This window comes from Anomaloglossus baeobatrachus, chromosome 2 (assembly GCF_048569485.1).
Source record: "Anomaloglossus baeobatrachus isolate aAnoBae1 chromosome 2, aAnoBae1.hap1, whole genome shotgun sequence".
Lineage (NCBI taxonomy): Eukaryota > Metazoa > Chordata > Amphibia > Anura > Aromobatidae > Anomaloglossus > Anomaloglossus baeobatrachus.
Window position 1 is genome coordinate 452,979,493 of NC_134354.1, and position 18,489 is coordinate 452,997,981.

Sequence of the window (18,489 nt, forward strand, 5' to 3'; positions counted from 1 at the left end):
AGGAGTTTTGTGTCTGTTCACCATGACAGGTGGAGAAGTACATTGATTACTAGCTGGGAGCTGTGCTCAGTTTTTCCTCCTGACTTTAGTGATTTCTTCCACATGTTTTGTGTGTCTCCCAGGTGGCTTGTGGCAAACTTTAAACAGCACATTTTATGGATATCTTTGAGAAATGGCTTTCTCTTTGCCACTCTTCCATAAAGGCCAGATTTGTGCAGTGTACGACTGATTGTTGTCCTATGGACAGTCTCTCCCACCTCAGCTGTAGATCTCTGCAGTTCATGCAGAGTGATCATGGGTCTCTTGGCTGCATCTCTGATCAGTCTTCTCTTGTTTGAGATGAAATTTTTGAGGGACGGCCGGGTCTTGGTAGATTTGCAGTGGTATGATACTCCTTCCATTTCAATATGATCACTTGCACAGTGCTTCTTGAAATGTTTAAAATTTTGGAAATCTTTTTGCAACCAAATCCGGCTTTAAACTTCTCCACAACAGTATCATGTACCTGCCTGTTGTGTTCCTTGGTCTTCATGATGCTATCTGTGCTTTAAACAGGACACTGAGACTATCACAGAGCAGGTGCATTTATACGGAGACTAGATTACACACAGGTGGCTTATATTTATCATCATCAGTCATTTAGGACAACATTGGATCATTCAGAGATCCTCAATGAACTTCTGGAGTGAGTTTGCAGCACTGAAAGTAAAGGGGCCGACTAATATTGCATGCCCCAATTTTCAGTTTTTTACAAAAATTTAAAATAAGCAATAATTATCGTTCACCTTCACAATTGTGTCCCACTTGTTGTTGATTCTTCACCATAAAATTTAAAATTTTTATCTTTATGTTTGAAACCTGAAATGTGGGAAAATTGTTGAAAAATTCAAGGGGGCCGAATACTTTCACAAGGCATTTTATATATATATATATATATATATATATATATATATATATATATAATATATATATGTATATGTATATAATTTGTATGGCTACAATAGTACTTTAAAATTCTTCAGATATATCATGGTAAAATGGATCACACAAGACCTAGTGCCAATGTTAACAATAGATTCAAAGAGAAAAAGGGTACACCAAAAGCAAATAAAATATATATCCAGGATGAAAACCAGGACTCAAAAGTATAAGTGTGATAAATAATTATTAAAGCAACAACAAGAAAAAATATGAGATAGTCCAATGTCCAAACAAAAGGAATTTAGAGGAAATAATTAGTGATAACCGAGCACTACCATGCTCAGTACTCGTAATAAGAAATTGGATGTTGGGATGGAGGCGACTTGAGTACCCAGGTATACTGGAAGTCAATGGGGAACTCACGCATTTTTCCAGAAGATTTCCCAGAAAACTGCTCAAGTTCCCCATTGCCTTCCATTATACTTGGGTACTCAAGTGGTGCCCATCCGAGCATTAGCTGCTCGTTACAAGTACTGAGCACCCGAATGTGGTAGTGCTCGCTCATCCCTAGAAATAATATATGACACTAAATTATGTATAAAAGCAAACAGGCGTTAAATAAGGCAAAATAACAGCAGCATTAAGAAAATAGTGAGAATTAAGTTATTTGGAAAAATATATCCAGCTCCAGAAAATATTTTAGGAGACCAATAGGGAGAATTAAGATGACCATGCGTATCTCTGTTGAAACCAGCTTCCTACTTTGTCATCTGATTAATCGTTATCATATGCCCAATCGGGGGCATCCACACCATGTCACATATTGCAGACCGTATTTCCTGAGTCAGTAAGGTCCTAATATATTCCGTCACAACCAATGGTCACTTAAGATGATTTTTGTATGAGAAAAGGATGAATGCTTATTGCTAACAAAATAATAATACATGGGAAAAAAATTGCATTTGTCACAATTTGCTGTACAATAATTCATTTTTTTTTTCCAAAATAAACAGGTTAAAATTAGGGAAATAATGTATCTTTTACTTACTGCCACACATTCAAACACATGGAATATGAGATATACAGGTATAACATCAGATACAAGAGCAGCTATTTCACTAGAAAAAATAAAGAAAAGATTCCTCTGTTAGTGTTCCTATTTTGATTTGCAGTGGTCCTATATGACATATTCACTGCTCGCCGGGCTGTTTCCAAATTACACAGACGCTACGATTCTTACAATCTGCACAGGGTCCAGTTACCACACAACCAAAAACACCACTTACCGCTTCTCGCTTTCTCTCCTACATGTCTCCTGCTTGTTAATCAATTCTTTCGTTCCAAGGCCATATTTCTCTTAAATTTTATATAAAACGGCATTGCAAGAAAACTTTACTTACCCATCACTAGTGAAAACATATGAAAATACATTCTTCAGGGAAGCAAGAAGAATTATGTCTATAATGATGAAAAGAGCTGTGAAGAACAAAGATATTGACGTCATGTATAAGCCAGCACAGCATGGTGATACAGATTATCTTACCAGCTAAAATTTGCTGTCTGAGAATCATTTCTAGAAAACTCTTTATTGCTCTTGTGTAAAGCCTGCTTTACACGTTACGATTTTGCATACGATATCGCATGCGATCGTAACCGCCCCCATCGTATGTGCGGCACGTTCAATTTTTTGAATGTGCCACACAAACGATTAACCCTCATCACACGTACTTACCCGTCCATATGACCTCGATGTGGGCGGTGAACGTCCACTTCCTGGAGTGGGACGGACGTTCGGCGTCACATCGACGTCACGCGGCAGCCGGCCAATAGAAGTGGAGGGGCGGAGATGAGCGGGACGTAAACATCCCGCCCACCTCCTTCCTTCCGCATTGTGGGCCGGGAGCCGCTGGACGCAGGTAAGATCTGTTCATCGTTCCTGGGGTGTCACACACTGCGATGTGTGCTACCCCGGGTACGATGAACAACCTGACGTTCAATTTTTAGGAATTGAACAACGTGCATGCGATGAACGTTTTAATGTTCAATCACAATCGCACGTACCTATCACACACTGCAATGTACCTTACGATGCCGGATGTGCGTCACTTACGACGTGATCCTGCCGACACATCGTAAGATATATTGTAGCGTGTAAAGCGGGCTTAAGAATGCTTCTTTCTGCTTACAAATGAATTGATCCCCAAATGTAGGCCCAGAGGATGCATGCGGTTCTTATATGACTGCGGTCCCAGTAGAAGGCAAATGTATATGGCATTAACAGTCCTGTGAGCTTAGTGCTCTATCCAAGTATGACAGGAGACACAATGCAAAATGGGCAATGTTCTATATTTCCAGTTGTTGAAACATATTTACATTCATGTTTATGTATTTATCTGTGGGCTTTTTATTTGCTTTCTTTCTGTATTATCTCCATATATATTTTTCCATAATGAAGAATAGATGTGAAACTTACTTTTCATACTCTGCTGTGTTTACACCTGAAAAGACTAAATAATATTATATAAGTAAATCACTGGCCACATGTTTAAAGAAGTTGTCCACTACCAACCTCTCATTAACGGGCTCAGGGAGGTGAAAAATAAACACCAAAAAACTACTCAAAGCCCAGACCGGCACAACTCCTCTGCCCTCAGTGCTGCATCTCCACTGGTCCACCCATGGCATCAATTATAGGTGGGGATTTCATGCAAGAGCGCCAGTGTTAATATTTCATACGAGTGGAGTAAACACTTACAGGCTGCATTGTGTTCCCATTACAACCCACTGGATGTTGACAACAGAGACCAGTTGGGATGCAGTACTGTATATGGAAGACTGGTGCCAGTCCTGGAAGTGAGTATGTTTTGTTTTATATTTTACCTTCCTGGGCCAATTAGTAAGAGGCAGGAGTAGACAATTTCTTTAAATCACCACTCCAGTGCTTTTTTATAATTTTACCGCTGGAGTGGTGTTTTAAGTCCCTCGACCCCTGTCTCATATGTACCTTCCTTTGTCTGAGATGTGGATGGACAACTATTGTATGAATACAAATAGATTAAAGTATGGTTTAATATGTGGTCATTAATATGGAACTTTGATCAGATAGGCAACTTCTCCCACTAGTTCATATTTGTTTATTTCTTCTTTATAAGCAGCATGATTACACCACCACTATGAACCATGTGGAATACATCTTGAGAATCATTCTCTTAGAACCATGGAAAAAAAATTGGATCCATACTTGGGGATTTGTCAGAAATAGCCTGATAATCAATGTTATGGGCTGTTCACATCATGACCTCAGTATATGTTGAGTGAGAACATTTGAAGACCCCATTCAAAAGTCCTGATAAGAGGTTTAAGCTGGGAATCCATTTTTCTTCTTTCAGAAGTGTGGCATTATGCGCTTTTGTTGCTACTAAAAATAAGTATACTAAGAGTAAGATGACTAACCATATTAGATTTTAAGGCTCCACCAAGCAGTAGCTTTGAGTACCTTTGTTTTGGTGTTCAAACATACTTGCTTGGTGGTTGTCGAGACCATAATATGAACAACTGGTAAGTGAACCTTAGGCTTTTCCAGTACGTTTCTTCCCATGTAGTGACCCAATCTATCACTTAGACTGAGGCCACACAGGGATTAGTGCTAGTCCTCGCATGTCACTCGACTCATGCTCGCAGCACAGCAGGAGCCAAGTGTCATGCGAGTGTCATGCAACTGTGGTCTCATCCTGCGATCAGACCAGAGCTGCAGAGGGGAAGAAGAGAGGGAGGGATTTATCTCACTATCTCCTCCATTGACTTCTGATGTGAGAATCGCACTGCACTCCGCTGTAATGCGAGTGCAGTACGATGTTTCTCTCGCTGCCATAGACTTGATTGGGTGCGAGTTAAACAGGATCGCATTCCACCCGCAGCATGCTGTGATTGGTTTCTCGGTCTGATTAGGGCTGAGAAAAAAAAAATCGCTCATAGGAGCTGCCCCATAGAGTAATATTGGTCCGAGTGAAATGCGATTTTTTTTTATCGCATTCAACTCGCTTTGTATTACTTGCCATGTGCTTACCCTTACACTGGTGGTATAACAAATAGTCTGGTAACATGACATTGAATGTTATGAGAGTTTATTTTATTGGTAAATTACCTGTGAGAAGAAAAGCGAGCTTCATGGACTTCTTTGCCTGTTCACTATTTCCAGCACCAAGAGCATTTCCTACTCGAACACTGGTAGCCATACCAATCCCAAATGGAATCTATACAAATGTTATAACATTGTGGACTACTTTTATAAATGTCATGTACAAAGAGAAACATAGTTCTAAAACAGATTCTAAATCTTTTACTAAGGCTGAAAATATATTACAAGAGTATATAAAGAACTTCACCGACAAAGGGTTGTCATAAGGGCTTAAAAATATATTGTCTGCTTGAAGAGAATTTCTCAGTAACAGAGAAATGAACTGACCATGTACAGATTTCCCGGATGTGTCTTTGAAAAAGCTATCTATGTGTGCATATAAATAGTTTGGGGTGTGAAGTCTTAGTGAGTTGTTCTTGTATGTATGAGCAATGGGCAAAAATAATCCCTAAATGCTGCTGAAAAAGGAAGGTGAATACTTCAACTACATATAAGACCTACATTGCACCCCAAATACATGCACAAATAGACACCTCATCTATTTTTTTATATTTCCATCCCTCATAAGGCTACTTTCAGAAAAAATAATGCACTCGGCTCCCTTCCACCCCCAAAAATCAATGTTATAATAGATTAGCTGAATTTACCCTTCAGTAATATAGACAATGGCTCACATATACTATTGTTGGTCTGGTGAAAGTTGCACATATTTTGGTGGAATTCAATTCCGACAAAGGTATTATTGATTTACACCAATGAGATGTTGTATGACTCACTAGACAATTTTCAAAAGGCGAGTTAAAGGCGACAGCGTTATTTCAAAAGTCAAACAGTTTTCAATCATAAGTAATACTAAGTTTGAGAAAGTGTCTAACTTTTAGCAAGATGCACCAATTATATCACGTAGTGTGTGCCACTGTGATACATTTGTCGCATCTCAGGCTGCCAGGGATAAGATCATGTCGTAAAACAGACTGATTGGAAAATGAGGACCATTCTATCTAATTTTCAGAATGTCTAGAACATATATAATGTCCCTTCTGAATTGTAAGCTACTGCAGAAAATGTTGGAGCTATAGAAATAAAATTATTATTACTATAGGTAATTCCTTTACCTAAAATTGTCTTATAACCAAAGGGATATTATAAGCTAAGAGAGCCGTCTTCTCTGTCACCTCCAATGCATAGTCAGAAGAGAGGGTTGGCTTAGCTATTGAAATGAGAAGTCAGTCGGACCGCTTCACACACAGCTCTGGTCAGGAGTTACTGATACAAGTTGTGCTGTCCTGTTTAAAAAGCCATATCAAGAAGAATCATTTAAAAACTGTGTCCACCTTTAATGTCACCCACAATCTGCACAATTCAATTGAAAAATAAACTGACATCTTTTCTGGTGGAAAAAGAAAAAAAAAATAACTAAAATAATGTGGTTGTATAACACACCGTTTAACTAATACTTTGTTAGGCCTCTTTCACACGTCTGTGCCTCCGGTACGTGTATGGTCAGTTTTCTCACGTACCGGAGACACGGGCACACATAGACCCATTAAAATCAATGGGTCTGCATTCACGTGCGTATTCTGCCATGGATCATGTGTACGTGTGGAGCATACGTGTGCCCGTGTGCTCCACAGGTAGATATGTTCACGTTTTCTCCGGAATCACGGGTGTCATACGGAACGTAAATGGGTCACACGTAACACAAACGGACCACACGGATGTGTTCCGTGTGACACGCGCCGGAGAAAACACATGTATCTGCGAGAAAAAAAAAACAACCTTTACTCACCTTCTCCAGCCCTGCAGTCTCTGCCGCTGCTGTCACTTGCTTCCGAGCGCCGCTCATTATGTTAATTGAATATTCACTTCACTGCGGCCGGAAGCTGCAGCAGCGGGGAGTCGGCAGGACCGGAGACCGAAGATCAGCACCACGGACAGAGATGCCAGGGACAGGTGAGCAGAAAGTTCCCGTTCTCCGTGTGTTATCACGGATAACACATGGAGAACACACGTGTGCCATACATAAAGCACACCGAGGACAATATGCACCTTTGACACGTCCGTGAAAAACGTGCCTAATTTTCACGGACGTGTAAAAGACGCCTTAAAATACTCTGAATTTATGGTGGCTTTCAATTTTTTATCAGCATGGCAAATTCAAAATTGGCAATTTTTGCCCACTCTTACTTACAGTAAAGCTCCAAATCTGTCATATTGTGATGTCATCTCCTTTGCAAGCAGCCTCTTCAGGTCACCCACATGCTTTCAATTGGATTCAGGTCTGGGCTCTGGCTGGGCCATTCCAAAACTTTGATTGTTTTATTGATTTAGAGGTATGCTTGGGGTTACTGTCAAGCTGAAAGGTGACATTCACAAACATTTTGATGCAAAATTTACTGATATTTGGAAGTGTTCAGAATTCCCTTCGACATAATTAAATCCCAATTTCCAGCCATTAAAAGCCGTGCTAAAGCATAATGCTTCCACCATGCTTCACTGTGGATAGGGTGTTTTTTTTGGTGATACACAGTGTTGACTTGATGCCAAACGTACTTTTTGGAATTATGACCAAAAAGTTGTACACTGATTTCATCAGTCCATAACAAATTTTTCTACATTCTTTTGAAAAACTTGATGTAGGTTTTATCAAAACATACCAAGGCTTGAATATTTTTCTTTGTAAGAAAAGGCTTACTTCTTGCCACCCTATTCTTCAGGCCTGACATATCAAAAAAACTAGAGATTTGTTGTCACATGCAGTATACAACCAGTACTTGCCAGAAATTCCTGCAGCTACTTCAATGTTGCTATAGGCCTTTTGTCAGCCTCCGATACTAATTTTCTTGTCTTTTCATACATTTTTGAGATACGTCCAGCTCTAGGTAATGTCACTGTTGTGCCACATGTAAGCTATTTCGTGATGACCGTATTCCCAGTGTTTTATCTGATAATGCTTTGGAAGTTTTTTTATACCCTTTTCCTGACATAACTTTTAACAATGAGATCCCTTTACTGTGTTGTAAGCTGTTTACAGACCATGGCTTTTGCTGTAAAATGCAACTAAGAAAATGTCAGGAAAATTCCAGTAGAACAGCTAAAAGCACTGTAAATGATGGCAGCTGTGTGCTGACTATTATTTAACATGAGTTTAAATGGGATTTGCTAATTCTGAATGCAACCATATCTGCAATTATAAGACTGGGTTCACACTTATACAGTGACATTATTTTAGTTTTTTTTAGTTTTTTTGTCCCCTCTGAATGATTTCAGTTTGTTTCTCAATGGATTTGTACAGATTTTGAGTGTCATTAAAGGTGGAAAAAAAATTCTGTAATGATTCTTCTTGGTATGATTTTTTTACATGACAGAAATCTGGCATTTTTACAAGGGTGTTTTGAGCCCTGAAAAACCCTTCTGACTTCTGATTTGGGTATAAAGTATTATTGGGCCACAGGTACTAATTTATTATAATTCATTTCCATTATGGGGTCAACATTATGGTGTCAAGAAACTTTGTATTACAGCTGTTACTCATACCATGTATGCTATGGTCACCACTTGGTATATGACAGACTGCGCTCCAAGCTCCACCACACTTATCAAACCTGTAAATAAGAAAATAGAGAAACTGTGTAAGGCTATGTGCACACGCTGCGGATTTACCGCAGAATTTACTGCTGATTTGCCGCGGATTTGCTACAGAAAATGTATCTAATATTTCTGCAGTCATTCCCCAGCAAATCCTATGGGTATAAAAAAAATGCTGTGCGCACACTGCGTTCTTTGATACCTGCGGATTTACCCGCGGATTTTCCGCTGCGGCATTAATGAGCATGTCACTTCTTTTCCGCAGGTACCTACAGTTTTTGCCATAGATAATGGTAAAAATCCGCAGGGACCAACCTGCGGAAAGACCATGTCAAATCCGCACCAAACCGCGGCAAAACCACATGCGGATTTCGTTGCGGTTTTCGTGCGTTTTTTTAGCGCAGGTGCGGGATTCTTTAAGAGGGTCCGGATTTTCCTTGAGAAAAAGTCCATTTCTAGTGTGCACATGGCCTAAGAAGTAGGAATATTATGTAATGTTGAAAAAAAAAAATTGTTTAAAAGAACAGAGAGTCCTCAGTGGTTGATACCTTTTAATGGCTAACTGAAAAGATGGTAATAATTGCAAGCTTTCGAGACTACTCAGGTCTCTTCATCAGGCATGGTATAACACAAAATCTGCACTATTCTAAGTCCTGTTGTGTATAAATACGTGACTCTTCAGATTTTGTGTTATACCATGCCTGATGAAGAGACCTGAGTAGTCTCGAAAGCTTGCAATTATTACCATCTTTTCAGTTAGCCATTAAAAGGTATCAACCACTGAGGACTCTCTGTTCTTTTAAACAATTTTTTTTTTTCTCTACTGGCTAACACGGTACAAAGATATATTTTACTTGTATGTAATGTTGGAAACTCATGACTTCTTTGTACCCTGTTAATAATTTACATTTAATTCCATTATATAAACATATTAATTAGTATTTTGTGTTGTTAGCATTCACTTTACAGTATGTTCTAGTTTAATATCTACTAACCTACAAGGAAGCTGCCAATTTCATACGTCCACCATTCTATGCATACCATGAGCATACTGGGCACAGCCAGTGTTACGAAGGAATTCCAGTCTTGTAGACATTCTTTTGACCAACCTTCAAATGTAAGACATGATTATTCGGTTGATATCTGAAATCTTACTTGTCACCAATAACTTTATGTAACTTGATAACTCATGCCATTATGTACCATGCATAAAATTTACTGACGTCATATAAAAGCTGCATGTAGTACTGATAATCACATATTGGAAGATCACTGCCATTTTCACATAATCAAGTGAAAATGACATCATCTGCTTCTGTACTAGACTAGATGGATGCCTCTACAAGACTTCTCTATTCTACCCTTGTGAGGGTACAAATGTAATAACATGGGTTGTGTGGCTGAGATTAGGGTTAAGGGACACTGCTGTGTGGTAAAACTGCTTGTTGGCGCAAGTTTCTGCCACATAACAGAGGCCACATTGAGATAAAGCTATAAAATGAGGGTAGGTCCCGTGATGTTGCAATCGCTTTCAGCTGCGACCAGGCCCTTGTGATGGTGAGATTGAATAGGCATGCTTGTAGGTAATAACTTGGTGTTATTTGCAAACACGTTAACTCATTCTTCCATACATATGGGTACTATTTGCGGCCACCTCACCATGAGACTATACTGTTAAAGGGTATTTGTCAACAGGTTTTTGCTATGGAATCTGAACTTGGCGGTAGAGATCCTGATTTCAGAGATGTGTCACATATTGGATTGATTGGTATAGTTTTCATAGAATCCCTGGTGTCCTAGCTGTAGCAGTGGTTACAATGCTGAGCTCTGTATAACCCCGCCCATACCTTTAATTGGCAGCTTTCTGTGTATAATATATATTGTTAGCAAGTTGCCAATCAGTGGTGGGGGTATGGTTACACAGAGTAGCTGGTCTGGCTTGCACATGAGATCTAGTCCTGCAGTGGTAATCTCCTGATGATAAAACACTCATTGCATTTAAACTACAGCAAGATGGTGAGCAAGTGATACATCTCTTGAATCAGTCTTCCTGTCCTATATATCATGTTGCCCTTAGATTTAATAGAAAAAACCTGATGACAGATTCCCTTTAAAGTAAGCTATTGCACCCACTTTAAACCAAGTTTAGCCACCATATGGGATTACAGTAATTATGTGACCAACTCTGAAGGAACTTCAGGAGAAAAATGTCATCATTTAAAAAGATTAAAGAGTCAGTAGGATTTCCATTGGCATGTTACCAAAATATTAAACAGTTCTGTTTCTAATCAACTAATAAGTCCCCATATAGGTATAAGCTACAGAGCCTTGAAGGAGGTTTATTAAAGGGAATCTGGAAGCAGGTTTTTGCTACCTCATCTGAGAATAGCATGATGTAGACAAATAGACCTTGAATCCAAAGGTGTATCACTTAATTCACTGGGTGCAGTGATTCTGACACAATAAAAGTTTTTATATTTAGCATTGCAGCTAAGCTGAAAAAGCTAACCCCACCCACACCAGGCTATCTATATATAATGTCTACAGACAGTGAGTTGCTTATCACAGGAGACAGCATGTCAGACTACCAGACACCAGGCAACATAGTCTGACCAATGATAACCTCCTGGTACTTAAACAATTTTGGTAAGTAAACAACAGCACAGAGCTTGGTAAGAGACACATCGCTAAAATCTGTGCTTTAACCTCTACAGAATGCTGTCTTCAGATTACATAGCAAAAACCTGTTGACAGATTTCCTTTAAAATTATCAAAATATTTAAAATAAGGTTTCTAAAATATTCTATACATTATTACATCATATATCTTTAAACTGTAATAATAGCATTCATTCATATAATATTCACTTTGATGTTTATTTCAATGCAAATATTTTGGAATAATTGAGTTTATTTAATATTTACTAAATGTAGTATTTGAGCAGGAATCTTTAAAAAGCCATAGTACCTCCCCAAGTGTTTACATGTAGTTTCTTGACACGAATATACAGAAATAAAATCATAGCTTGAGAATACTGAGCAATAGTGTTAGCCCATGCCGATCCTCTGTAAAAATAAATAAATAGATTATCTTCCTAAAAAGAATCAAATATTACTCTATCAAAATATGGAGTTTACTGCCTTAGTCATGTTATTAAATAGCCTGGACAAGTGGGGTGTTGGTGCCACCCTAGTATCCATGTTATATGCTACATCCCGCATAATCCACAAAATGATACAGCTTCATTGGTTGGCACACCTATATCTTAAAATGAATATGTACTTTTAAATTAGTGTTCTTTTTACGTTGATCTCATGGGTTTTGTTTCTTAGGGGCCGATTCATCAAAGTATACTTTTGTAAAACACTTCCAATATTTGCAAAATTTTCTAGCAATGATAAGCTGCACAAATGTTTAAGAAGCTGTGACAAAATGGGCTGAGATGGGGAGGAGTCGGGGCGGCATTTCTTGACATTTCTGGCAAGGCACACGCCACACAGAGAAGATGTGCCAAATTCATTAAGTGGCGTGCACCTCTTAGTGAATTTGGCTGTGTGATTTAGTCTCAATACTATCAGTTTTATAATAGCAGATTTTCACTGCCTGACTAAGTGACCCAAGCATGTAGTCAGGCTAATCTGTGTAACCCATCTCCCACCACTGATAGACAGCATGTTGAACATGAACAGTATACACTGAAAACTGCAAAACAGGGGTGTGGCATGGGTTATACAGCGCTCAGCATTGAGACCACTGCTACATCTACCGCATAGAAAACAGGGTTTTCATCCAACCTACACTTAGCAGTCCAGTAAGTGACACATTGTTAGAATTAGGCTCTATGGCCCTATATGATGGTGCTTTTAGATTACATAGCAAATATTTGCCGACAGATGCCCTTTAATAAATTGGCCCTTTTGTCATGCTAGGTATGGTGAAGTACCAAGCGAATGGCGAAAGGGAAGTGAAACCGTGTCTAGGGAAAGGGGAGATGGTGACTCCTGATCATACTGCTGGTCCCCGGGGTCCCTCACAACTCTAGATAGGTTCCACATCTATGCACCGAGCCAGATACCTGACCATAGGTATCCCTAGTGCTGGGCCCTAAATAGGGAACGGATAGGAAGAGCTCTTCTTCAACCCCATTAAACACTATACATGACACAAGGAGGACACACGGGGGAAAATGCATGAACTACTCATCTACAGATGGCAGAGGTAGAAGTTCAACAAAGGTTTCAGCAACAATACCACAGAGGAGTACAAGCCACCTGCTTGCAACCAAGGTTTTAAATTAACTGAAAATATCACCAGCACCAGTCCAAGGAAGGAAGGGGTATATAAGCACCAAGATAATACAGATGATCAGCAGGGTGGAAGGAGAGCTCCTGTTGGGTCCAAAAGGGGGACAGATGAATTCAGCAGGAAAGCTACCTATACTAGTGAATACTGACAGCAGGAACAATGGAAAGTCAGGGGGCATTCTGTGCAGCCAAACGCTGTGACCTTCTATGGCCAAAAACCACATGATTGTCTGTCACCCACGACACACCTGTGAAACCCTTAATGCCTTGTAGTAATTTGACATATAACCCTAAACGTGACTAAACTTTCACTTTTCTCCAGTCCCTCTTATAAAACATGGTATGTGGACTTCAAAAGCCATAAACAGTATCAATCTGCCAAAATACCCATAATGGCTAGATGAACACATTTATGTAAATACTAAAAACAAATGTGCCAAAATATCCAAATGATAGCATTACTGTATACTTTAACTGTTCAGAACTTAATCTTGAAAAAGCAGGGAACTAAAACAAAAAATATTTGTAAGTCATAAAAAAGAAGTGCCAAGCAGTAATTGTCTGGAATAATCAAATGGTCTCTTTGGGGGCTTTCAGTACCAAGAAAAGCTAAGCAAAATTGGTGTGTTTGTAGACAGAAAATCATGCTGACCCATTAATGTGTACGTATTAAGCTATAATTTATTAGTTTCTGTAAAGCGTTATGTATTTTGATAGCACTATATAAGTCAAATAAATATATCATTTAAAGGGACATTAAAAAAACTTACATGACTCCGAGTTCAAGTTTAAAGAGAAATATATAATTCACTAATGCGTTTATGGCATTTGATATAATGGTGGTTATGATCTGCGTTTTAACAATTCCCTGGAAAAAAAAATAAAAAATTCATTGGTATTAATTTTACATGTTACATATTTACTACATACGTTACCACATACAATCAGAGCTGGAATGGGGAGTAGGTCATGTACATAATTCAATAACATGGGCAATGGCTGCCTAGTGTACCATAAGTTTAAAGTGTATAAAAAAAGGAAGAGAGCTGAGTGGCACTCAGGAGCCTGTTCCTCAAGAAATATGGGAGCCTTTATCCTTCTTTACACTTTGACCTCTTATTTAGTGTCCTCATTTTAGATTTCTTTGCAATACATACTTGATTTTGTAAGTATCGCGCCTCCAGTTGGTATAGAAATGCAGCCTATAAGTGAATAACACATAAATATTGTTAGGATGTTCATTTTTGTATACAGAAATAACGATATTCAGCTTACTATTAACAATCTCTTGCTGAGATCAATGGAGGACCCAAGGATGGACCCCAGTCAGAGGTGTACCGTTAATAGAGGCAGGCCACGCCACTGCTATGGGGCCCCATGATTTCTATGTATGTCCCTGACCCCAGTGATCAGTAAGTTATAGTGCCCTGCAAAAGTATTCGGCCCCCTTTAATTTTTCAGCCTTTTCCCACATTTCAGGCTTCAAACATAAAGATAAAAATTTAAATTGTATGATGAAGAATCAACAACAAGTGGGACACAATTGTGAAGTTGAACGAAATGTATTGCTTATTACTGAAAAGTGGGGCATGCAATATTATTCGGCCCCTTTACTTTCATTGCAGCAAATTCACTCCAGAAGTTCATTGAGAATCTCTGAATGATCCATTGTTGTCCTAAATGACTGATGATGATAAATATAATCCACCTGTATGTATTCAAGTCTCCATATAAATGCACCTGCTCTGTGATAGTCTCAGTGTTCTGTTTAAACAGCAGAGAGCATCATGAAGACCAAGGAACACAACAAGCATGTCCGTGATACTGTTGTGAAGACGTTTAAAGCCGGATTTGGTTACAAAAAGATTTCCAAAACTTTAAACATCACAAGGAGCACTGTGCAAGTGATCATATTGAAATGGAAGGAGTATCATACCACTGAAAATCTACCAAGACCTGGACGTCCCTCAAAACTTTCATCTCAAACAAGGAGAAGACTGATCAGAGATGCAGCCAAGAGGCCCATGATTACTGGATGAACTGCAGTGATCTACAGCTGAGGTGGGAGAGTCTGTCCATAGGACAACAATCAGTCGTACACTGCACAAATTTGGCCTTTATTGACCAGTGGCAAGGAGAAAGCCATTTCTCAAAGATATCCATAAAAAGTGTTGTTTAAAGTTTGCCACAATCCACCTGGGAGACACACCAAACATATGGAAGAAGGTGCTCTGGTCAGATGAAACCAAAATCGAACTATTTGGGCACAATGCCAAACGATATGTTTGGCGTAATAGCAACACAGCTCATCACCCTGAACACATCATCCCCACTGTCAAACATGGTGCAGCATCATGGTTTGGGCCTGCTTTTCTTCAGCAGAGACAGGGAAGATGGTTAAAATTGATGGGAAGATGGATGGTGCCAAAGACAGGACCATTCTTGAAGAAAACCTGTTGGAGTCTGCAAATGACCTGAGACTGGGATGGAGATTTGTCTTCCAACAAGACAATGATGCCAAACATAAAGCAAAATCTACAATGGAATAGTTCACAAATAAACGTATCCAGGTGTTAGAATGGCCAAGTCAAAGTCCAGACCTGAATCCAATCGAGAATCTGTGGAGAGAGCTGAAAACTGCTGTTCACAAACGCTCTCCATCCAACCTCACTCAGCTCGAGCTGTTTGCAAAGGAAGAATGGGCAAGAATTTCAGTCTCTCGATGTACAAAACTGATAGACACATACCCCAAGCGACTTGTAGCTGTAATCGCAGCAAAAGGTGGCGCTACAAAGCATTAACTTAAAGGGGACGAATAATATTGCATGCCCCAATTTTCAGTTATTTATTTTTTATAAAAGTTTAAAATAATAAAATAAGCAATACATTTCGTTCAACTTCACAATTGTTCCCCACTTGTTGTTGATTCTTCACCATCACAATAAAATTTTTCTCTTAATGTTTGAAGCCTGATATGTGGGAAAAGGTTGAAAAAATCAAGGTGGCCGAATACTTTCGCAAGGCGCTGTATCATTTATTCTGTGTATGGATGATAATTTGCAAAGTTGGTAATTTTCTCTTATAGGAGTTGTCCATTGAAGATGAGTCATCACTTTATCTATGGGCTACGTTGTCACTTATGTGTTCATCTGCTGGGACACACCCCTGTAGACAGAATAAGGTACTTTATCCCTGATGCACACTTTTCTGGGGTTACTGAACACTGTGTTGTGCTTTTTGAGATATAATGAGGCTGCGGTCGAGAATGCTCGCTGCCGTTCCATTGTAACGGGGGATGGAAGTTCATCATTCTGCTGATCAGTGTGGGTCCCAGTGGTCAGACCCCCATGACCTAAAAGTTATCATCTATCCAACTGATAAATTATGTTTTGGTTTCACTAGGGAACCACTTTATAGGATTTCCTACAGTTGAAAATACATTAAAATTCTAATAGAAATGATTCTGTTTTGCTCTGTGTCCAGTAGACCGGCACCTGTCCTCCCTCATCCTCTTTACAACCCTAACTGGGGCAGAGTACTAAGGTAAGTAAGCAGATTAGCAGATATAGAAGAGTGTGCGGCCTGTATGAGCCTGAGCTGAACGCACAGAAGAAGTTGCAGCCACTGCCCACTAGAGAGCGTCACCATCCAGGATTTTTCACTCTATCCATGGTCAGCAGTGGGGCCCTGAACTGAAAGTGTGCTGTAAACCACTTGAGGGTTAAATATGAATCACATTACTGTCGTTGTTCATATACTACAATAAAATGCTGAACTTCATTAACTTCTGTTATTCATGTTAGTAACAAACAGCGATTTCATAAAACTGGAAGATACATGTAGGGCGAGGATCGCACAGGCGTTTGGAGTTCTTTTATAGGAACAGATAACAGCTCTGGCAAGAAACTGCTCCATTTTTGATAATCAGCGCCAGGCATACCTCATTATCTGTAATGGGGTCCATTTGGTTTACATTCAGGTGTCCTTCATTTACCAGGAAAGAGCACATTATACTGTCTTTTTCCTGGAAAACGTGACCAAACGGAGGCTCTGACGTAACCAAGCCTTAGATGATATTCCTTTTAATGTACAAGTAAAAACACTTACTGGAAGAGCAGGAACAAAAACCAGAACGTATTCTTCTGCCAGACTGTAACAGAACATGAACATGAAATCTCTTAATAATCTCAGATGAATATTAGTTTGTAAAGTCCCACTAATTCCTGCAATCTGTTATATAACTTCTATCATTGCATTGTGTTGGCTTTATCATTTACTTATCGCCTTTCCTACACATCTATGAATCTACACAAAAAATTGGGGGGGGGAGACAGGAGTTTAAAGTGCATATAAAACGTTTTTTTTATTTTAATTTAATACAGCATTATAAATATATTTGATAACGACGAAAAACTAGCATGGGATGAAAGGCTTAAGGGGGTGTTACACGCAGCGATATCGCTAGCGATATCGCTGGTGAAAGCATCTGCCCCTGTCGTTTGTGCGTCACGAGCATATTGCTGCCTGTGGCGCACAAAATCGTTCGGCGCCGTCACACGGACTTACCTGCCTAGTAACGTCGCTGTGGCCGGCGAACTGCCTCCTTTCTAAGGGGGTGGTTGGTTCGGTGTCACAACGGCGTCACTAAGCGGCCGCCCAATGGAAGCGGAGGGGCGGAGATGAGCGGGACATAACATCCCGCCCACCTTCTTCCTTCCGCATTGCCGGCGGCTGCAAGTAAGCTGTAATTCGTTGTTCCCGAGGTGTCACACATAGCGATGTGTGCTGCCTCGGGAACGACGAACAACCTGCAAGCTCAACAATCAACGATTTTTTGAAAAGGAACGATGTGTCAACGATGGACGATAAGGTGAGTATTTTCCATCGTTAACAGTCGCTCCGTGCTGTCACACGCAAAGACGTCGCTAACAATGCTGGATGTGCGTCAAGGAATACGTGAGCCCGGCGATATATCGTTAGATACATCGTTGCGTGTAACGGGGCCTTAACACACTGGTCCCAAGAAGCTCACCACACGAAAATCATCTTATAGTGAAGGGTAAGAGTGGGTAAACAACTATTGGAGCAGGGATTAAAGTGCCACAGTGCAACTATCTTCAGTATTATCAACATTACATGACCAGTGTCAACCAAAGTTCTCACAAAAATTAAATAGACGCACTAAAAAGTGGCAATCGCATCCAAAAATAGTAAATCCAATAATCACAGGGGGGGAGCCTAAAACATAGACTTCACCCTAATCCTCCTGGCTAAGTAAGCACCACACAAACGCTTATACAGTGCAAAAGATACAAAAAATGATGGGGTAAGGTTATAAAGTGACACGTGCATATGTCATAATCAAATCCAAAGAAATGAGATGACAATTGTCAAATCAAAATATTTGGAATAAGAGGGAGAACAAGGGGCATCCCAGAAAAGCACAAGGGCACTTACCCCTGCAAGTTAACAGCAGAACCTGGTGGCCTGAAATCACATCTATGAATCTGTTTCCTACCAATAGCGTGTGTAAAAAGA

The 18,489-nt window shown here is 39.6% G+C and overlaps 1 protein-coding gene across 2 annotated transcripts in view; it reads right to left on the minus strand.

The window, feature by feature from the left end:
* LOC142290257 (multidrug and toxin extrusion protein 2-like) overlaps positions 1-18,489 on the minus strand; it is a 134,980-nt gene that overhangs the window by 22,665 nt on the left and 93,826 nt on the right. For both annotated transcript variants that reach the window (XR_012750253.1, XM_075334211.1), the window contains exons 5-13: positions 17,059-17,101; positions 14,109-14,153; positions 13,722-13,819; positions 11,615-11,712; positions 9,643-9,756; positions 8,597-8,664; positions 5,066-5,174; positions 2,322-2,397; positions 1,970-2,039 (exon numbers count right to left, since the gene is read on the minus strand). Coding sequence is in view for 1 of the 2 variants with exons in the window: in XM_075334211.1 (XP_075190326.1) it covers positions 1,970-2,039; positions 2,322-2,397; positions 5,066-5,174; positions 8,597-8,664; positions 9,643-9,756; positions 11,615-11,712; positions 13,722-13,819; positions 14,109-14,153; positions 17,059-17,101 (721 nt within the window). In the remaining variant the exon portion in view is untranslated. The remainder of the gene's footprint in view (positions 1-1,969; positions 2,040-2,321; positions 2,398-5,065; positions 5,175-8,596; positions 8,665-9,642; positions 9,757-11,614; positions 11,713-13,721; positions 13,820-14,108; positions 14,154-17,058; positions 17,102-18,489) is intronic.